The sequence below is a fragment of the Ictidomys tridecemlineatus genome, chromosome 3, assembly GCF_052094955.1.
Source record: "Ictidomys tridecemlineatus isolate mIctTri1 chromosome 3, mIctTri1.hap1, whole genome shotgun sequence".
NCBI lineage: Eukaryota > Metazoa > Chordata > Mammalia > Rodentia > Sciuridae > Ictidomys > Ictidomys tridecemlineatus.
In genome coordinates this window covers 16438718-16460928 of record NC_135479.1, presented here as the reverse complement: position 1 = coordinate 16460928, position 22211 = coordinate 16438718, and the positions used below count along the sequence as shown (strand labels likewise).

The window sequence follows — 22211 nt, the reverse complement described above, 5'->3', positions numbered from 1 at the left end:
CCCATAATCTTAGATTCGGTGAAATGTGGCAGTTTGGATTACTTATGCTTTGGGCGATGCTTCCTGGAGCTTTTGCTCAGAGCACAGAGGTGTGCATTGCCTTGAATTCCACCTTCTTTCTCCTTCCCCCTTCCTTGGGTTACTGAGCTACTGCTACCTTTAAGAAAGGAACAAAAGTAGGTTTCCTTTGAAATATGCTTTATAGAAACCACTTGTGCAAACATAGGGCAGTTTGCACGAGAAATTTTGTTTTTCCATGAGTCACCCAGTCAGGTGACTGCAATGGAAGATCAGGTATTGAATCACCCATGGACCTTACTGGGAATTGACCAAAGGTCAGTGGCAAGGCTGAGGATCCAGGCCAGAATTCCCCTCCAATAGACAGTGAGAGAGATGTCCATAGACTGTGGACATCTAAACACTGCCCTCTAAACACTGTTCATTCTAACTTGGCCCTCTCTGAAATCCCCTGGCCTCATCAGGGTGGCCTGTTCTTGCATCCTGTTTGATTGGACACCATGTCCCCAAAATAGCCCCGTTGACGCATATGACTTCCACTGGTTCCAACTCCCTTCCTTGTTTCCTTTTTTTTGTCTATTTTTTCCCACCCTCTGACTCTGCTCTGGTTCTGTGAACCAGGCTGATGTGCCAAACCACAGCCTTCGACTTCTACTTTCCAGGCAAACATCTTGGCTGGCCTTGCCTACCTTTTCTATTGGCCTTCTTTTCTTGGCCGTCTCTCCTAGATTGGATTTTTGAATGCTGATATTCCTAACTCCACGTAGAAGCCAGATCTGATAGTTGGTCATTTGACCCGAGCCTGATACTTTCTGCTCCACGTTCTCACCCCTGCCCCCCTCTGTTTGGGGCGCACTTGGCTTTGTGTCTAGTGTTCTATAAAATAATATCTTCAAGGAAAAAATAAAAACATTCATTTGCCCCGAATAGCTTGAGACTAAGGATAAAAACAGCAACAATAAAAACAATGGCAACAGCATTTATTGAGCATTTTCTGGGTGCCAGCTGTTATGCTCAGCTATGTTCCAGGTTCTTTTAATTCTTACAACTATCTCGTGAAGACCAGGCCCAGTCCAGCTGTTTTCCTGCTCTGGCTAAACTGTCAGAGGAAAGAGGCTGTTGCAGTTGTCCATCCTTTTCAATGACATTGTGATGAAGATCCCCACTTCTCTCGGAGGGCCATGTCTGGGCCCCAGAGGCTGAGCAGGAACACAGGCTTTTATGAATGATTGAAAATGTAGGTTCAGACTCCTTGCTCATTGTTCAGTTTGGCAGGGTGTTCTCGGAGCAGCAGCTCCTTGAGTCAGCAGGGGCCCAGCTTGGAGACTTCTGATGTGAGTCAGTCACTTTGAACCACTGCATTCCAGGAACCTGCCCTAAGTGGCAGGACTTGGTTGGGGAGATCATGGAAGGATCATTGGTTCTCATGAAATCAACCTGTGATTCATTAAAAACAAGGGATAAAGGGGAGTGGGTAACCATGACTCCAAGGCATGACTTCCTAAAGACCAAATCCCAGCAGCTCAGCTCCTCATCTGGGGTCAGGGACGACTCACACACTAGGAGGGGCCTGCTGTTTTGTATTTCACATCTGGCAAGGCTTTCTTTTGTGGCTATGAATCAAGGACTCATAGGGAAATGCTAACTTGAGAATGAATGGCTGGGTACATGGACAGACTGGGAAAAGTTTTCAAAAACAATCTGATAGTGCCCACGCTTCCCAGGCTGCCCACGCTTCTCTTCTGCCTTTCGACTCTCTGCAGTTGCTTTGGGTTTCTCCTCGGGAACCTCCTCAGCATTTATATCCAGAATTATTTCTTGGATGCCAGTCCTCATGGCAATTCCCAAAAGGAAGAGAGATACCTAAAATAGTTCAGGCGAGGGTCCTTTCTGAACTCTTCTGATAGAACAATAAAGAGGGGCTATGTGCACATCTGCCCAGGGAGAGAGCAACTGGGAGGCCCAGACACGGCCAGGCAGCCCCTGGCAGGGAGAAGCCTTGGGGTGCCTTGTTGGTTCTGAAGACTGAGATACCCTGACTATGGCTCTGGGAAGATTAGTTTCCTTTTTTCCATTACAGCTTTTTGTCTGGCTGAGGGATACCCCACCTTAGAGGTGACCTTGATGTTTTAGGGCCAGGCCGGGAACCCATGCCATAATTTCCACCCACAGTCCAAGGTATACATGCTAAGATTGTAGTCAAGCAGAGATAGAGCTCTAGAAGTTACTCATGGGCTTACACCAGCATCCCTCTTGTTGAATTTTAGGATTAAGAAAGGCCCTTGAAGTTAGTTAGACTCAGGTTATGAAGAAACCTGGAGTTTCTAGGAGTTAACTTCAAGGATTCCACATTTTGTGGAGAACAGTGAAGGTCTAAATTGAATGAGGGACCCATTTAGAATTCTATGAGTAATTTTGAGAAGTGAATTCATTTGCTTAAAAACAAAACAAATAGAACTGATGTGGTGTAATACCTTTATATATATTTACTGAACATCTTTGAACACGGACTGGGTCCTGACTGGGCAGGCTAGGGCAGGCCTGAAGGGAACCTAAATATGTTGGGTGGCAGTGTCATTAAGATGAGAAAAATAATAATAATAATGTGGTAGTAATACTAGAGTTGAGAAAAATAAGGCTGAGAGGAGTTAAATGACTCACCTAAGGCCACACTATTAGCAGGTAACTTAGGATCACAGTCTTCTGGTGGCCCATGCACCCTTCTGTTAGATCCCTTTGCCCTAGTGAGGCCCTACAAATACTGATAAAGTGTAATTTTCTTCTTCTCTCTATGTTGGGATTGAACCCAGGGTCTTGCACATGGTAAGCATGATTAGTGTAAATTTCAAAGAGTTAAATATATAATTCTAATATAAATAGAAAGTAAATGCATGTCAAAGATTTATTTAGCTTAATTAAAGAGAGAACCAGTAAAATATTAGGACTATTTGAAATGAAAATTCAAGGAAGAGAGATTAATACTTGGTCAGTCAAAGAAAGGTGGGAATGCATTATGGCTCATAGATTCAGAATTGGCCACTGTTTACAAAGCAGTAAATCTTTAAAAACATATTTTTAAAAGTTGTAAATGGACACAATACCTTTGTTTATTTATTTTATATGGTACTGAGGATGGAGCCCAGTGCCTCACACATGCTAGGCAAGCGCTGTACCATTGAGCTACAAACCCAGCCCTACAAAGCTGTAAATCCTAATGTTTGAAGGTTACCTTTTCCACTAGACAGAAATTATTTGCATTTTTGTTGGATAAGAATCATACAGGTTGTTTCTCATAAAAAATCATTTACCTTGTCATTGGATACCCGCTACTCTCACAGAGTTGTAAAGTGTCCCAATCAATAGAAATCAAACAAAAGGTAGAAAATAAATCACACAAAAGGTAGAAAATCAAATATCCTTAACCTCAGCAGGTCATTTTCTGAATGTCTTTTTGTCCAGGTGTTGGGATGAAAGGAACTCAGTCACACTATAAGAAAATAGATTGGGACGTTTTGTCTGGTGAGAAGTTTTGGGGATAATGGAAAAGTACTCACTGGGGACAATTTCCCCAAAACGCAGACTTGCTGGTCTTTACAGCCGGGGGCAAAGAAGGCCCTTTAGAAACCTGGATAATGAAATGGTCAGGATAACTGAATGGATCTTTCTTTGATCTAGGGAGGAATGGGCCTTCCTCATTCTGTGTCTTATACTGGAAAAGGCCTCCCTGGAGTCCCCGAAAGAAGAGGGGTTTAGTTGGCTGAGGCCAGGGAGGCTGAGCTGAGGAGCAGGGAGCATGGCAGCTTCTGCACAAGCAGATGCCTGGGTTTTGCTTCCTGGCTGGGTTTCTCAGGGACATTTTCGTGCTCCTTGCTGTCCCCACTCCTCAGCCCCATCCCCAGGCTTTCCCCTGTCCTTTGTCAGTCTGAGGACTGTTCACACTAGAATGGTATCTTTTCGGGTACCCGTTGGCTCGCCAAATTCTTAGACAAATCCTGTGAGGCAGACATATCATTTTGTAGAGAATAGGCAGGTTGCCCAAAGCTATAGTACAAAGAACATTTGGAATTCAAGCATAGGCCTTACTTCCAATGCCCCAATTCCATGATCTTCCAGTTCCGACCAGTTGATTTTTTCTTGACATTTCTATAGTTCTCTGGAGCATTTCATGCTTGGAATTTCAAAATACGTGTATATGGGAAGTGTCGTGAGGGGGCAAAATTGTGACGTATGCAGTTGAGGGGAGAACTAAAGAATGTCCACGCAGGCCAATGGGACACTGCCGCTAAAGTCACCCTGCCCTCCCTGTTCCCACCATACTTAGGCTATGCTTAACGTTAGTGCCTCGGGATGCTCTGTGTTGTGGCTGTGAATATCACCTGGGTAATTGAAGAGGACACTTGCCACTTGGTTTTATTTATTTATTTTATATGGTGCCGAGGATGGAGCCCTTGTATTTTCATTTGCACCAGGTAGGCATCAAGCCAGTTGTTCATGAAAGCCTTTCCATCCGTTGTGATCAGACACTTGGGCCCATGTCTCAGCCACATCCCGTCACTTGTTATCCCTGTGACCTCATCAGCTGAGGGTGGAGATGAGTTTCTCCTAAGTCCTTATTCTCTTTCTTCCTTATCAATAGCCTGTTTTGGTAAAAACCTGTGAAATGATTAAGGTGTGTGCACTTGAGGTCTGTGAACCTGGGTATTTGGGAAAGTTGGGAAGGATAGGGCAGGCTGGTTACTTCATTGAGCCAAATCAGGTACTAATGCCCTTATCTCTGTGTTGCAGGGCCCAACATCTGCGCCACAAGAGGTGTGAGCTCCTGCCAGCAATGTCTGGCTGTGAGTCCTGTGTGTGCTTGGTGCTCTGATGAGGTGAGGAACAGACACTGTGCCTCGTTTTCCCTGACATAGACACAGACTCCTTAGGTTATCTCCTTTCTCCTCAATGCATAGCAAGACCCTTCTGAGCAAGACTGGGGTGAAGCCTTCCCACCGATGGATGTTGAAGAGCCATTACAGGAACATGGCTGGGAGTGCCACCCAGAGTCTCTGGGAAGCCCCCACCCAGCCAGTTCAGCTGAGCCTCTAGCTTGGTTGTAACCATTGCTACCTTTTACCACCTTTGCTTAAAGCCTTTTGTTGGGGTGGGATATTCCAGGAAAGAGGGGCCTCAAGTCCCAAAGGAGAGACAGAAGGGGCATAGATATGGAGGGGTAGCCGTTCTCTTTCTTCTAGAACTTCAGAAAGGTAAATAGAAGAGGAATCTTGCTCCTGTGTGGGACATTTGGTTGGAGGCTCTTTCCTCTTCTTCCCTTCTCTGATGGCCTCTTTTTCTTCTTTCCCTCCTTGCTTCTCTCTCCTAGGTGTCAATGGGAGAAGGAGCTGGGCCCCTTGGTGAGGATGGGAGGGTGATGGGAAAGGGTGAGCTGTGTCTATGAGGAGGGTTTGTTGTGTCTGGGGCCCTAGGGAATGAGTGTGTCTGAGCAAATGCTATGTTTGTGGCTGGCTTGGGAATTTGGAGCAGGCTAGGCTGGGGGTGGGGAGAGGTAGACCTGGCTGGAGAGATTCCCAGCCGTTACAGAGTCTGAGGCTGAGTCACTGGCCACTGGCAGGTGGTTACCTGAGCTCCTGGCCTGGCTGCTACTCAGCTACCAGAGGGAGGCATCCTCTGTCACTCGGGCATGTCCCTGCCCTCTACAGTTTTAAGATTGCTCTAACTGGGCCTTTCATTCCCCCTGTCTCCTTCTCTTCCTGATTCACTGATTTTCCTAAAAAGGCAACCTCCCCGTGCAGGCTGCGGGGGGAGGGGAGCTGGGAGGCTGTGTTTATCCCCAAGAGGAGGCTGCCAGAGCCCAGAGGCCAGCTCAACATGCTGCTTTGGCCTCTGTGCCTTCAGGCACGGGAACTGCTTCCCGAGGCAGCTGCCCAACATCTGGGCCACATTGACTTCATTTAGTAAATGAAACATTCCCTGGGGCTGGGAGTGGGAGGTGTGTGGGGAGGGTGAGTCCTTCTCCTCCACCCCCTCAGGTGCCCCTCCCCTCTGGGCAGAACTGGCTGCTCCAGTGTTGAGGTGGCCTCTTCCCCTCTCATCTGCCCTCTCCTCCTTCCTCCGGTTACCATCATGCATGAAGCTTTTTTAATAAGAAAGTGGGAGCTAAGGCAGAGAGAGGTGTCGGGTTTGGGTTGGATGGCCTAGAACTGGTAGAGCAGAGAAGGACTGGGGTAGAAGCCCTAGTGTCCCTCATTTCCTCCTCCTCCTTCCCTCCTTTTCAGTTCAGCACAAAAGAAAAGGCAGGCAGCTCTGCCCCAGAAAGTCTAGGGGGAAAAAAAAAAGGAAACATTCTTGGAAAGTCTGTCCCGTACCCCTTTTCTTTTCTTTCACTCCTCTTGATCTTCCCAGGGTTGAGGTCTGACCAGATGCCGCCTTCAGAACATGGGACCAGATTTCAGAGATGCAAATATGGAATATTTATGGGTGACCATGGCGACCTCTGAGGCAGGCTGGCTGAAGTCAGGGGCAGGGGAAGGGGTGTGTGCTGGGTAGGATCAAAGTATGAGGTTAGGCCAGCCCAGGAATAGGAAATGGGAACAGCTAAGAATGGAGAAAACTAATGAGGATGGAATATAAATGGAAGCAGAGGAACACAAAGCTTTAGTGAATGACTGCAGCAAAGGGTGGAGGACCCCAGTGTGATGCAAAAATGTGTCAGCCCGGGAGGAAAGAGATGGGAATCCAAGACTGTAACCCTTGCCTGGGTCGTCCCCTGCACAGCCAAAGATGGGGCTGAGGGTGTAGCTTGGTGCTTCTGCGCCCCATGCCTTGACTGTCCCGGGCTATGCTGGCAGTGCCTGGAAAAACAACTGGTTGGGCTCTGCTTTCCCTTGGTCTTTAGAGGACAGCAGCTCTTGGGTGTGTAGCGAGTGCTTGGCTGGGTAATAGGAAAACATAGCCAACGTGCTTGAGCGTGGTGTTTTGGGCCCATCTGCATAGGGTGTGTTCTTGGAGGGTTGGGGTTGGGGTGGTGTGCTCTCCCTAGTGGTGCATCTAGCAAAAGGCCAGCTTCATGCAGAAATTCATCTTGTCATTTTGGTCCCAGTGGCACCATGCCGGTGTCTACACCTTTCCAAACTCACCTGGTGGTGAAAATTGCCTGAGGTGTTTGTTAAAAATAAAGGTTTGCGGGATGGACCCTGGACCTATTGCACCAGAATGGGTTGTCATGGTAGCAAGTTGGACAAACATTGCTCATCAGAAGAACTGATTGTTGATCAAGGAGAATGGAGGCAGAATTGAGGTTTCCAGTCAAATACAGAACACCCAATTAAATATGGATTAAACAGCAAATAATTGTTAGTATTAGTATGTCCCAAATATCTGCTAAATTTGGCAACCCTAAGTGGAAGTGAAAGGAAAGCGAGGAACCAGGAGATGGGTGAGTGACAAATGAAAGACGGAGACCAGGCAGAGATACACATGAGAGTTTATTTGTCAGTGTTGTCAAATAAAGGCCATCTCTCCATAGATGGAGAGAGGCAAAATAGGCTTGGGGTTCGGGGCTTTTATGGAGTAGGCTCAGGGATTAGAGCCAAGAGGTTAAGGGTGGAGTTGGTATGAGGGAGTGGTGATTTTTCTCAGAAAGGCCCTTGGGCAGAAAAGCAAAATTTTTCTTAAAATGGCGGCTGTCACTTAAGATGGCCATCCATCTTAAAGCAAGGACTTTACAGGAGGAAATACTAGCGCTTGGTATGTAGGCCTGAGTGCATGCTGGGAGGTGGACCAGCTCCCTTTTAATCTGACATCCAGGGGTGAAAGAAGAAGGTTAGGTTTGGGTCTAGAAAATTAGAAGACTCCAGTAGGACTTCCTTCTTATTATCCTCTCTTCAGCTGTGGAAAGGCATGGGCCACTCTTTATGGTTCTTTTTAGTTACAAACACAATTTTGTTCTCACTTCTTTGCTGTTCTTTCTTTCTGCTTATTTTTAACCTGGAGGATAAATGTCCATCTTGAGAGTTTTGCTTCAACTTGTTATTATAAAAAACATCAACAATGACGGGATAAAATTAAGAGTTCTTTCCTTGTAAACAAGGAAGTATGAATACCCACAACTATAAAGTTCAATGTCTTCCTTCTCCTCTCCTTCTTTGTCTTCTCTCTGTACATCTCTGCATGTTCAAGTGATTCCTTGTTTTTGCCAGATGAACCAGTCAAGATGGCAATGTTAATTTATTTGGATTGGAGATGTTTTTGTAGTTCCCTGGAGTGAAGGAAAGTACTAGGGCATGTTGCCCCTTGCTTTTCTCTAAGGAGAATATGCAAAAACAGTAGTAGTTACAATGGAAATTGTAGAAAAGAGTCACCTTCTATTCAATTTTATTTGTTTAAACCATATCCAAAGGATTTGAGAGTATTTGACTTATACCGAGGTATTTGTATTCTGAAAGCCTTTCATGCTCACAAAATTATTTTATCCCCTGACCAAATCCTGTGTGATATACAGCATAATAATTATTCATGCTGTACTTTCCCAATTTCCAAAACAGGATTAATGGGGAATAGTACCAAAAGCATGTGTCACCTTCCCAGGAAAGGAAGGTAATTCACCAGCTCACAGAGCACATGGGGCTACACCTCCCACCTCTGTGCTCAGCATCTTCCCTGGGTCCTGTCCATTTTTTCCCTTTTTTGTATAAAATTTGGTTTCACTGGAAATTGCAATTTTCATATCTGCCTTCTTTCTAGTCTTCTCTCCAAGTAACCTGGAGATATCCCTTCTACCGTCTCTGCCTGGATATTCAGGAAGGGAATGTTGCTCAAGGGTGTTGCGGTCACTGCTCTGGTGTCCTCCAGGGACAGGAGGCTCTCAGGGAGAGCTGGGTCGATGAGCAGGCCTCTGATGTCAAGGGGTGGGAGGGTAGGAAACCATTTTTGTTTTCCCGTGTTTATTTTTCTAAGGAAATTCATACTAAATTTTAAGGACCTCAGCATGTCTTTGCATTTGAGATCCTCTTCTAATTAGGACCGCCATCGTAGAAAATGGAAGTAAGAGAACCTCCCTCAAGAACATTCTCTTCCTTCACTTGAAGCAGCTTGAAGACATTTGATGGCTTGCAGTTCTCATTCAGTTCTCTGCTCTCCCCACCCCCAGATCTCTCCTCCAGCATCTGCCTTGTCCTGGAAGGGATCAGCTTCCTTGGTATCTTGGTGATCCAATCATTGCCTTTTGGGGAAGATTTTCTTAGGGCTTTGTGGGGAGCTGCAATCAGAAATAAGGGTAGGGTGTTTTTTTGGGTGTGTGTGTGTGTGTGTGTTTTGTTTTTGTAAGAAAGAGACTATTTCCTGAGAGAGAAGGGTTGGGAGAGAGGTTTTCATAGGTTTCACAGATGGGTTTTCAGCCCATCTGAGTGGTTGGGTTGGAGAAGTAGAGGGACAGGGACTTTGAGCATCGGGAGGTTTGGGCTGCTGACTCTTGAGCATGGTGGTTTGCTGAGGCTCAATTCCACTCCTGGCATATGGCCACCAGATCTCATGAGCAGACCAAGGAGGAAGGACATGACCCATTCTTCCCTATATCTCACACATCCCTGTTTTGCATCCTGCTCCCTACCTGGGGCATTCTCTGGTGTGGCTCCTCCTAGGACCATCTCTTCCACACCCCTACTGCTCTGCCTTGATCCCCATTCTATACAGAATTAAATAAAATTTGTTTTATAAAGATAACTAGACAATCTAGTTGGCAACTCCATTGTGCCCCTTCCCAGCTCTGCAACTTTGGATTTCTTACTTGTAAGATTGGGTTCCTCATTTGTGAAGCCTCCAGGTCGCAGGTTCCTCATTTGTAAAATTATATATAATAGTTCCAGCATTACAGAATCGTCAGGGGGATTGCAATAATCTATGTAAAGTGCTCATCACAGTACCTGCGTAAGTGCTCAATAAATGTTAACTGCTTGGTCTCTAGACATTAGTAACTCCATTTGGTTCTAGGACTCCATCTTAACCTGAAACTGAAAAAGAAATTAAGATACCCTGTTCCCATAACCTTTCTCCCTTCCAAGGGTCCCCGAATAGAAAAATCTATTGTTACCCAACCACCTGCACCCAAGGTCAATTCTAGCTTGCTCTTATTCCATGTTTAAAGAAGTTATATAAACCTCCATTCAAGTGACTGGCTGCTGTGCCTTACAGAAGGGCAGCCTGGCAGATATTCTCCGTCAACAAACTGTTGCTTGAACTCAGAGCTGTGTCTCTTGTGGATATTAGCGCCAGCTACCTTAACATTAACGCTAGCTCTTCTGGGATATTGGTAGGGGGTATCCACCTGATTTTTAGAAGTGGTTGTGAGGGGTAGGTAGGAGGCCCAGAAGGCCTATACATTGTGAAATAGGTCCAGGTTGTTGGATTCTTATAGAGAGAAGGGACATCAAGATTTTCATCCAGGAAGCAGGGTTTATTAGTGCTGGCACTGGCCCAGCAGATTTGAATCCAAATTTGATTCCAAAGTCTGAGCCCCGAATGCAACAGGGCCTTATAGATCCTGTTAATTTTCCCTTTGCATGTCAGCCCTTGTCTCCCCTGTACGGTATCATTCGTACTTTTGGATTGGGTGTTCTAGACTATAGGGTTGCAACAGAGTTGTGCAGGTGCACATGGATACTGATGGTGCCATGTTGCTTTCTGTCTTTTCCAGAAGGGCTATTATCACACAGCGATGGGTTTACCAGTTTTCTGGTAGGTCCCTTTGAGCTGGCAAGGAGACTTCATGGACATATGCCCACACAGTGCTGGCTAAAGGGACTGAAAAATTGTCTACCTTCTCTGTTGGGTTAGGTGAGGAAACTGGGGCTCAAAGTGACTTATCTGAGGTCTCATGGTCAACTCGTGGTAGACCTAAGACGGAGCCTGCTTCCTGGTTTTTGGTGGTCTTTCTAGTATAGCGTGTCCTCCGTTCAATACTTAGAGGTGTAAATGCACCCAGGGTCCCACAGGGTTTCTGGAAGGGGTTTAATTTGTTCTTTGTCCAGGTTGAAGGAGGAAGGTGATAGGACAGGATCTGGTCAGCAGACTGGCATTATACTATTTCCCAAATGTATGGATTTTATTTATAATTAATTTATCCAGGAATAATTAATGAAGCATCTCATAATAGTAGCTGACACTTACAGAGCACTTACTGCATGCATCGTCTTATTTAGTCACAGATGACATTCCTTTGAGGAAGAAATGACTACTATTTTCATTATTTTTTCTAAAAAGTAATTTTTATTGTGGTAAAATGCACATAACAGGATTTACCATCTTAACCATTTCAAGTGTACAGTTCCATGGTATTACATACATTCACAATATTGTGAAATTGTCACCATCATCCATTTCCATAATTTTTTTTTTAAAATATTTTTCTTGGTCTGGGGAAGTGGCTCAAGCAGTAGCGCGCTCGCCTGGCATGCGTGCGGCCCGGGTTCAATTCTCAGCACCACATACAAACAAAGATGTTGTGTCCGCCGAAAACCAAAAAAAAATTTTTCTTGTTTGTAATTGAACACAATACCTTTATTTTATTTGTTTTTATGTGGTGCTGAGGATCGAACCCAGTGCCTTGCATGTATTAGGCGAGCGCTCTACCGCTGAGCTACCCCTGAGTTCCTAGCAACTCCATAATTCTTTTTGTCAAGAAAAAACAGAAACTCTGTACTCATCTAACAGCAACTTCCCATAGCCATCCCACCTTAGCTCCTGGCAGCCACCATTCTACTCTCCAGGGTTTTGACTGCCTTATGTACCAAGAAAAGGGCTATTTGTGTTACAGTTGAGGAAATGAGACTGGGAGAGTTTAGGTGACTCCCTCTAGTAACCAGTTAGTAAGTAGCAATGCTGAGGTTTAGTCTCAGCCAGCCTGCTCCTGGGCTGTTGTCCTTTATGCTTCACTACCTCCCCACCTTTCTTGTTAGTCCTGGGTTGCATGTTGGGAACAGAGAGGGAACAGGACACACACAGCCCTGCTTTCATGGTCTCCCAACTTCCAGATGGTTTTGATCTTTACCTACAGAAAGAAATACATTTCATATTATTATTTGTTATAGTTGTTATAACTCATTTCCTAAGAAGTAAAAGTTTCATGAAATAACACTTAACTTTTACAATTTATATACTTTTGTTTTTCTTATTTTATTCTAATGCATCTTATTTAATGAGATGATGATTGAGATCCACTTACTACATTGATTTTTTGAGACCCACAAATGAGTTGTATTTTATAGTCAGGAAAATGCTGGTCCAAAGTCATCTGTTGGCTTGCTTCTTGGCTACCAATCCATGAGTAGCCCTTCTGATGTCTCAGTTTCCCTTCTGATTATCCTAGGAAGGACATACCAGTTCATTTACACTGATTTAGGTCCTAGGGACTGTCCCAGGAAAGACCTTGCTGCTTCATTTACGCTGTTTTAACTCCAAAGTATGGGATAAGGTCTAAGTCATCATAGCTCTGACTTATAGGGCTTTTTTTTCTTGGGCTTCTATCTGACAGGACCTGCCTCCCGGCTCACCCCGCTGTAACCTGAAGGAGAATCTGCTGAAGGACAACTGTGCCCCCGAGGCCATCGAGTTTCCTGTCAGTGAGGCCCAAGTCCTGGAGGCCAGACCTCTCAGTGACAAGGGTTCCGGAGATGGCTCCCAGGTTACTCAAGTCAGCCCCCAGAGGATTGCCCTCCGGCTGCGGCCAGGTAGGCATGGGGCATATTTTTGAGAAGAAACCTGGGACAGGTGGGCATAAGGCATGAGGTGGAGGTCTGAGCAGGAAATCTTGGGGGAGTATCTCAGAATGGAGTGGGAAGAGAAGCATGTGAGGGAAGATCCAAGTAGGAGAATGGAAGACAATGGGAAGTATTAGGGCTTCAGTCAGCAGATCTGAGTCTGAATCTCAACTCTACCACCTATTAGGTACTTAGCCTTGAGCAAGTTACTTAACTTTTCTGACATATCAGGTGCTCAAAAAGCATTTGTTCTCCCCAGTGCCCATTTTACATAGTGTGTGATTTCCCTGCTGAGGTGTGACTGAGATGAAGAATGAGAAAGCAATTTGGGAGGCCCTTTTCCATGGGGAGAGAGACAGGAATGGGACAGACAAAGTAGGGACAAAAGACCTTCAGAAGGAAGGAGGATGAGGCTAGGAGACAGGCTTTTTGAAAGCACTGACTTTGACTTTCTGATTAAATTAATAAGAATTTAAGAGAGGGCTGGGGTTGTGGCTCAGTGGTAGAGCACTTGCCTAGCATGTGTGAGGCCCTGGGTTCGATTCTCAGCATCACATATAAAATAAAATAAATAAAGGCCCATCAGCAACTAAAAAAAATCTATCTATATCTATATATGAAGAATTTAAGAGAGACTTACTATGTGCTAGGCATGTGTCAGGTGCTATGGATTCAGAGAAGAGTAGGACAAAGTTCCTGTCTTTTACACACTCTGGAGTGTGGTAATCACCCAAACTCCTGTGACTCAGGATGATAGACTCTTGGAATCCAAAGGATTAGACAGATGAGAATTTTAAGAGGGTGAAAAATCATACACTTAAAAACAGGAGGGTCAAGAGTTTGAAAAAGGAACATAATTGTAAAACAAGAGAGAAGGAACCAGGGCTTTCAAGTTTGGTTGATGAAGCAGTTACTTTTCCCCAACGGTGGCTTAATTACTTATTCAATCTTGGAGGAAGAAAAGGAGATAAACTAATATCTTTATGGCTTCCAGATGACTCGAAGAATTTCTCCATCCAAGTGCGGCAGGTGGAGGATTATCCTGTAGACATCTACTACCTAATGGACCTGTCTTACTCCATGAAAGATGATCTGTGGAGTATCCAGAACCTGGGTACCAAGCTGGCCTCCCAAATGCGCAAGCTCACCAGTAACCTGCGGATTGGTTTCGGGGCCTTTGTGGACAAGCCTGTGTCACCATACATGTACATCTCCCCACCAGAAGCCCTCAAAAACCCCTGTTATGAGTAAGTCTCTCCTCCAGAAACCAGGGAAGCACCCCTCCCCTTTTGTCCCAGGCAGGTCCAAGTCCTGGTTCCCATTTCTAGCTCTAGGGTTGCTTTGTCAGCTGCCTTCTGGCCAACCCATAGCTCCTTTCTACTTTAGTTTTCCCATCTGACACACGGGTTAGCCTGTGGATCTGGAGTATTGTGCCAATAGAGTCCAAGGCTAGCTGGGGACCTAGAAAGAAAATTCATCAGCTTCTTGGTCTTTGCCACAAATATATAGGAGGAAAGAGAATGGGAAAGCAGTGAGGTCCAAAGCAGAGGGAAATTCGTGGATAAGTAAGCAGAGGAGTTATGCTTTCCGAAGGCTTGCTTTTATTGTTGTCATCGAGGGCATGGATTCTATAGGGTTAAAATGCAAGAAATTAAATCCTGGGCTGGGAATGTGGCTCAGGCGGTAGCGCGCTCGTCTGGCATGCGTGCAGCCCGGGTCCGATCCTCAGCACCACATACCAACAAAGATGTTGTGTCCGCCGAGAACTAAGAAATAAATATTAAAAATTTTAAAAAAAGAGAGATATTGAACCCTTTAGTAAGGTATAAATTGATGAATAGGTTTTTTTTTTGTGTGGTGGTGGGGATTGAATCTAAGGTCTTGTACATGCTAGGCAAGCACTCTATCACTGAGCACCCCAGCCCTGGTTTCACACTTGAATTTATGGCGGAATGACTTATTTAATTGGTGAATACTATGCAAATCCATGTATTATGGTAATTAAAAATGATGGTTACTCTGTGCCTGACAAGGTGTGAATTTGCTTTTTAGTTTTCAAAGTTTTATGATAAAGTTTCTCCACCCCTACCCCATACCAAGGATTGAACCCACACCCATCCCTTTTTATTTTATATTTTGAGACGGGGTCTTGCTAAGTTGTTCAGGGCCTTCCTAAGTTGCTGAGGCTGACTTTGAACCTGCAATCCTCCTGCCTCAGAGTCCTGAGCTGATAAGATTTCAGGTGTGTGCCACTGTGCCGGACTGTTATCATTTTTAACCTTCTGTCTGGGTTGTATTTTTTACAGGAAAGACATCATCTATTAATTAAACAAGCAAACTATTAGTCTGGGGACAGCAATGTTCCTGTCTGGACATGATATATCAACTTATTAATAGTTTAGGAACTTTCTTTTGTGATGGACTTTTGCTGTAGTGTTACTATAGAGAAGTGTTGATTATAAGGTCACAGCAACAACAACTCAAGCCTTACTCTGGCCTAAATTCTTACTTGCTTACTCCTCACAACAGCTCTTATGAGATACGTGCTATCATGTCCCTGGTTTCCTGGGTTAGGATTAGAGGGATATGTTGACGTTCCCATGACTAGTAAGTGGAGAAGCTGGGATTTGAACTCAGGCAGTCTGGTTTCACAGCTCTCTGTCTTTTCTGCGAGGCTAGCTGAAGATGAGGTTGAAATGAGAGAGTTGGCATCTGATCTGTCTGAGCAATTGTGATTGTGTGGAACTGGCCTGGGCATACCACAGTCCATATTTGTCCCATTCTCTTTCCCTTCCAATTTCTTGCTGCCTTTTCCCTTCAGGGTGTCTGCTTACATTACCTCTTGTTCCTTCTCAGTATGAAGAATGCCTGTTTGCCTATGTTTGGCTACAAACATGTGTTGACACTAACAGACCAGGTAACCCGCTTCAATGAGGAAGTGAAGAAGCAGAGTGTGTCACGGAACCGAGATGCCCCAGAGGGTGGCTTTGATGCCATCATGCAGGCTACAGTTTGTGATGTGAGTTTGGAGGGTTTGGGTGCCAAGCGTGGTTGGCACAGATCAAAGTGGGGAAGTGGCTCACCCTGGGGATTTCTGGTGCAATCTGAGATAAGAACTAGGCTGAACTTTGCACAGTATGAGTAATAAGTTGCTCCTGGTATGCAGTTCCTGCTTACATTTACTCCTTGACCAGAAGAGAGAACTCTTTGAACCTCACTGGTTCCAGTTGTTTTCTGGGGAGAACATCTTACCTTCTCTGGTATTCTTTCAAAATCAAGGCTGAGTTAACTTAACCTCAGCAATGTGGGTAGATGTTCAGATGGAATTTCTTCTAGCCCAGCCCAGCTGTAGGTGGGTAACATGACTATCAGTGGAAGAGTTATGTTTGGAGTTGAAGAGGGAGTCATTTGGCTGTTTGAATCAATCAGTTATGAAATTATTTATTTTCCTAAGAAATTTATGAATTAGGAAGCTCTAACTTGGATTCCAAGGGATAGGGCTGAGGTCCTTCTCCAAGATGTCCAGCCCTTCAGGCAGGGAGGTCCTTAGATCTTGGTTCTCTATCAATGATATGGCTGAAGTTGCTTTGCTCTTTTACCTGTTTTTTTTTTTTTAACAGGAAAAAATTGGCTGGAGGAATGATGCATCCCATTTGCTGGTTTTTACCACTGATGCCAAGACCCACATAGCACTGGATGGAAGGCTGGCAGGCATCGTCCAGCCCAATGATGGGCAGTGTCATGTTGGCACTGACAACCATTACTCTGCCTCCACTACCATGGTGAGATGCCTGTCACCACCCATGGTCCCTATCTAGAATGGCTGCCCTAACCCAGGCAGAGTCCTTGTGTGAATAGGAAAATGACAGTCCTTCTTCTGGGCAGTGAGCAGTTCCCCAGCTCCTGCCTCCTGTGAGCTGGACATCCCCCTCCAGAGTACAGCCTGCGCAACCATTACAGAGCCTTGACTGGGTCAGCGTTCCCACTGCTTCCCCTGTCATCAGCACCAGCGGCAGCACCATGGCATCCAGAATGTGTCCAAAGGACTCTCACGGGCCTAGCTGGAAAACAGGTCTTCCCCTCCTGCTCTGTGCAGATGAGCCCCCATTTTGGAAACCATGTTCATTTGGGGTTATTGGGAGAAGACAGAGGAAAAAGAGACAAAAAAAAAATCAAAAACACAGAGAGCTAGTCCTATAAGGAAACATTAAAGGGCTTAAAATCATTAGCTTGAAGAAAAGAAGGGCTGTGGATGACTGAGCTGATATGCAAGAAGTCTTCTTATACTTTTTAAAAAATGTCTTAGTAATTAACTATGCACGATTCATTAAATAAGAGGAAACGTGTTTAAATTGAAACAGGAGAAATCATTGTAAGCCATAAGATAAATATGCTGATGCTCAGAATCCTGATACTTCTTCATCTCTAAATTTATTAATGAGCAACTGTCTTATCAGGTAGCTTACAGGTATACCCCTTGTAAAGGCAGGAGACTGAACAGGATGATCTCATGAGCTCCCTACAGGGTGTAGGAGCCCATGGATATGTTCACACTTCACCCCCTCACCAGTGTGGCTGGAGTTCCTTGGTGTCAGCCATATCCAAGTCAAGTACCACTAGGCAATGGGCGAGTCAGCCACCTTTGACACTACTCTATGCAGGGAACTGGAGCTGAGGGACATAAAAACTATCCCAAGATCCTACTCTTAGTAGTTTTTGGTTTAGTTGAAAGGCAAGGACATATATATTTATTAATAACACAAAATGCATGATAAATGCAAAATGGGTGGCGTAGTCAATAAAGGCTACCGGTATCCAAAGGAAAAAAGCTCATCAAGAGCTGGGATGGTCAAGGAAGGCCTCCTGGAGAAGGTGGGCCTCGAGCTAGTTCCTAAGGAAGGAGGTGGGTTACTAAAAAGAAGGCCATTCCAGGTGGAAGGAAGCGTGGCCCAGGTCAAGCCTGAGTGGAAGTGGATTGGAGGTGAGCAATATTTAGAAAGAAAGGCTGAGACCACATGGTGGAGGATCATGAGAGCCAGGTGAAGGTGTTTGTCCATTGCTCCAAGATCAGGCCTAACCCAGGGCTGACCCCAGGGAGTTAGTTTATGGTTTTGCTGCATTAAGTTTGAGTAAGAAGAAAAGAGGTGCTTAGCTTTGATGTCACCAGCCTGTCACCTTCATTTAACTCCGGAGCTCACAGCTAGGTTTGTGCTGCTACTTTATCCTTCTTGCTTGTATATTAGTAAATCATAAAGCAAAGAGGTTTATTTGGGCTAGTGGTTCTGGAGGTGCCATATCTGGCAGAGTCCCGAGCAGTGCAGAGAGTCATATCTCAAGGGTCAGAGAGCACAAGTATGTATGTGTCTCTTCTGATCTTTCTCTTCTTATAAAGCCACCAGGATTTAATCATGGGGGGCTCCACCCTAATGACCTTATCTAATCCTCATTTTCTCCCAAAGGCCCTTACCTACCTCTAAACACCACACCCAGTTGGATTAAGTTTCCACCTTATTAATACCTCACGATGGAATCAAATTTCAACACATGAAATCTCGAGGGACATACTCAAACCATATCCAAACACAGTAGCATCTCTCTTTGCCTGTGGAGTAAAAAAGTCTTGGTTACAGCCTAAGTTCAAAGGCATAGAATCCATTGAGTATGTGAGACATCTTCATTAACCTCCATGTCCTTCCCCCTTTCCAGGATTATCCCTCTCTGGGGCTGATGACTGAGAAACTATCTGAGAAAAACATCAATTTGATCTTTGCAGTGACTGAAAGTGTAGTCAATCTCTACCAGGTAACTGTGCCTCTGGGGCTCTGTGGAGTGGACCCTGTGATGGACGGTCCTGTTATTGGGAGCTAGCCTATGGTACTGTCAATTGGGGACCCAATAAGGAAAGATCTTTCTTCAAACCACTCCTCAGAAGCTTAAGATTCCTCTCTGTGGCCTTTCCCCTCCAACCTCCAACCTATTAGGGTGTGTTAATGTTTGATCTGATGGAGGGGAGGCAATTCAATGAGGTGAGGAGTAGGAGGATTTTTGATAATTTTGCTCAGGCCTTAAAAATTGCTAGATATATTTCTGGAAGTGACAAATGAAATATCCTATACTTTTCTTCAATTTTTCATTTCAAGAATCAGTCTGATTTGGGGGTGGGGGTGCTTTAGGAGATCCCTCCTTTCCTTCAGTAAACTCTGGGTATCTTTACCTTCCTTTCTAGAACTATAGTGAGCTCATCCCAGGGACCACAGTGGGGGTTTTGTCCACTGATTCGAGCAATGTCCTCCAGCTCATTGTGGATGCTTACGGGGTAAGTATCTTGTGCTGGGAATGACCTGCCACGTGGCCACTTGATTTGGCTTGCTATGCAGCAGGACTCAGATTTGGGAGTCCTGGCTGCCAGTCCACCATGAAGCCAAACTGCCTTCTTCTTGTGCTCCCAGAGACCAGGGGATGACCAACCTGGGAGGGATGCAGCCTCTGAGAGAGGCAGGGAGGAGTGGGGACAATGAGTAGAGAGCTAAAAGAAGGTGGAAGGGGATAGTGAGGGGGACTAGATGGAGAAGCAATTGTGGGGTGCTGAGTGGGGCACAGCTTAGGTCCAACAACAGAGAAAAGAGGGATCTGAAACATGGGCAGGGTAAGAGTGACAAAAAAATCAGATAGAGGCTGGGCACAGTGGCACATGCCTATAATCCCAGATATTTGGGAGGCCAAGGCAGTTTGGGGTCAGCCTGGACAACTTAGGGAGACTCTTGTCTCAATTAAAATAAAAAATGACTGGGGGTGTAGCTTAGTGCTAGAACACTTGCCTAGCATGTGCAAGACCTTGGGTTCAATCTCCAGTAATGGAAAGCAAAATTAGGTAGAAAAGTGCTACTACCCAAGGTGAACCATTTTGACATTTCTCTGTTGTATGCCTTTGAGGCCTGCAGAAGGGTGTGGCTGGTTTAGATTTTACCCAGATTTATCTGGACACAAGTGGGGACAGAAAGAGGGAGGAGATTCCTGGGCAGGAAATAGAGCAGGAAATAGGCTCCCAGGATGCTCCAGTAGCTGCCACGCTAACCTCAGCACCTGGCACTGCCAGGGTAAGTTCAAGGCCACCCAGTAAATTTTGCTTGGGATGAAATTGGCTCTTGCCCATTTCCTTTCAGCTCATTTCTTTTGTTCTTTTCTGCTCAGAAAATCCGCTCTAAAGTAGAGCTGGAAGTGCGTGACCTCCCTGAGGAGTTGTCTCTATCCTTCAATGCCACCTGCCTCAACAATGAGGTCATCCCAGGCCTCAAGTCTTGTGTGGGACTCAAGATTGGAGATACGGTGAGGTGGGCTGGGCAAGGCTGAAGATGCAGCTCTGACCCTGGCCTGAGCCCTGGAGAGTCTGTGGGCATCCTAGCCCCTTCCCTTCTGGTACCTTCTTCCTGAAGGTTATTACAAATGAGTTGTGCTGGAGCTGCCAAGCTTTTCCTCTGAAGTTTCTGTCACCTAAGCTTTCTTTATCTGCTAAGTGAACTTCTCTGCCAGGGTTTCCAAGAACTTCCATTTTGGTTACGTCCGTCTGTATTTGCACATTTGATTGCAAATCAAAAATATTTCTTTACCTTCAAACTCTATCCGACTTCCAGATTCCTCCAAGGTAATGCCTTTCTTTTCTCTACAATGTAACATGATAATATCGTCTATGAATTTTTATGTGCCTAACTATGTCGAAGGCATTGTTCTAGCTGCTGAAGGTTTAACAGCAAATGGAACAGGAAAAATTCCTGCCCTCATGGAATTTGAGGATGCAGATGTTCATTCTGCCCCTCCATATTTTTCCTTATTGGTTGATTCTCCTTTGCTTCTGTCCAAGGGGAGGGGAAGAAGGAAGAGAAGGAAATAGATCTTTTGATCTACCCATCTTTCTATAGATCTATATATTGATCTTTTTATCATTGGGTTTTCTAGGCACATGTGCACATACCCCATGTAAGAAATTTTGGCCAGTTATGAAATGTCATGTGAAAATTGAATAGTAGATCTTCAGCTTATGATTGACAACTCTGTGACACTGTGTGCTGCAAAATTGTGCTTTGTGTGCCTTGCTGATATTATGTGACTGTGTTTAGCCAGATATGTCACAATGGCACAACTACCCTGTGTTCTTGGTTTTGCTTTGCGGATGTTGGTGGTGGGAAGGCTGAGGAACTCCAGATCACAGGAGGATTAGACACCCAATCTGGGTACTCCTTGGCAGGACACACACACACACACACACACACACACACACACACACACACACACACTTCTTCTCTTCCGGGGCTTGAGTGTTAACTGGGATACTTATATCTGAATCCGGTCTGGCTTTCCATCCAGGTGAGCTTCAGCATTGAGGCCAAGGTTCGAGGCTGCCCCCAGGAGAAGGAGAAGTCCTTCACCATCAAACCCGTGGGCTTCAAGGACAGCCTCACCGTGCAGGTCACCTTCGATTGCGACTGCACCTGCCAGGCCCAAGCCCAGCCTTACAGCCCCCGCTGCAACAATGGCAATGGGACCTTCGAGTGTGGGGTGTGCCGCTGTGGGCCTGGTTGGCTGGGGTCCCATTGCGAGTGCTCCGAAGAGGACTACCGCCCGTCTCAGCAGGATGAGTGCAGCCCCAAGGAGGGACAGCCCATCTGCAGCCAGAGGGGCGAGTGCCTCTGTGGCCAGTGTGTCTGTCACAGCAGTGACTTTGGCAAGATCACCGGCAAGTACTGCGAATGCGATGATTTCTCCTGTGTCCGCTACAAGGGGGAGATGTGCTCAGGTGAGTTGAAGGCCAGCCCCGCACCGTGCCCACGTAGCAGCATGGCCAAACTTGCACACACTCTGGTGGCTCCCGAAACAGGCCAGGACGGGCAGAGCTGCACAGATGGTGGTCTTCCACCCCAATGGCCAAAGAACCCAGGAGGAAGAGAGGCAAATTGATCTTTCCCTTCCTTGTAGAATACAAGAAACCTAAACCATCCTCTGCTTCTAGGAATAGGGTAGGAAAGTGGAGGAACTTCAAGGTAAAGATATATATATTTCTGTTCTTTTCTTTCCTCTGCCTATTCTGCCATTATTTTAAGGTCCTAATCTTTTTGAGTATAAGGACTAACACTTTTTTCCTGCCTGCCCCCCCCCCCCCAAATCACCAAGTGATGATAATTAAATTTTTAGTATTCCAAGAGACTTGGAAAATAGTAATGTATATGCAAGACATTGTAGCATATTTAATGAACTAATATACTTAGGACAATATCTGGAAGATAGTATGCTCTTTCTTGTTAAATATTAGACCAGTTTTGTTACCAGTGTTGTTGCTTTTGTTTTTGTTTCCTTACTATTACTTTAAAAATTTTTTTTTTAGTTGTTGATAGACCTTTATTTATTTATTTATATGTGTTGCTGAGAATCCAACCCAGTGCCTCACAC

The 22211-nt window shown here is 45.3% G+C and overlaps 1 protein-coding gene across 2 annotated transcripts in view; it reads left to right on the top strand.

The window, feature by feature from the left end:
- The window catches only part of Itgb3 (integrin subunit beta 3), a 58297-nt gene that overhangs the window by 13819 nt on the left and 22267 nt on the right, over positions 1-22211 (top strand). For both annotated transcript variants that reach the window (XM_078041922.1, XM_078041921.1), the window contains exons 2-10: positions 4804-4889; positions 12545-12740; positions 13765-14017; positions 15627-15789; positions 16391-16552; positions 18477-18572; positions 18997-19086; positions 19962-20101; positions 21137-21561. In XM_078041922.1, coding sequence (XP_077898048.1) covers positions 4804-4889; positions 12545-12740; positions 13765-14017; positions 15627-15789; positions 16391-16552; positions 18477-18572; positions 18997-19086; positions 19962-20101; positions 21137-21561 — 1611 coding nt within the window. The remainder of the gene's footprint in view (positions 1-4803; positions 4890-12544; positions 12741-13764; positions 14018-15626; positions 15790-16390; positions 16553-18476; positions 18573-18996; positions 19087-19961; positions 20102-21136; positions 21562-22211) is intronic.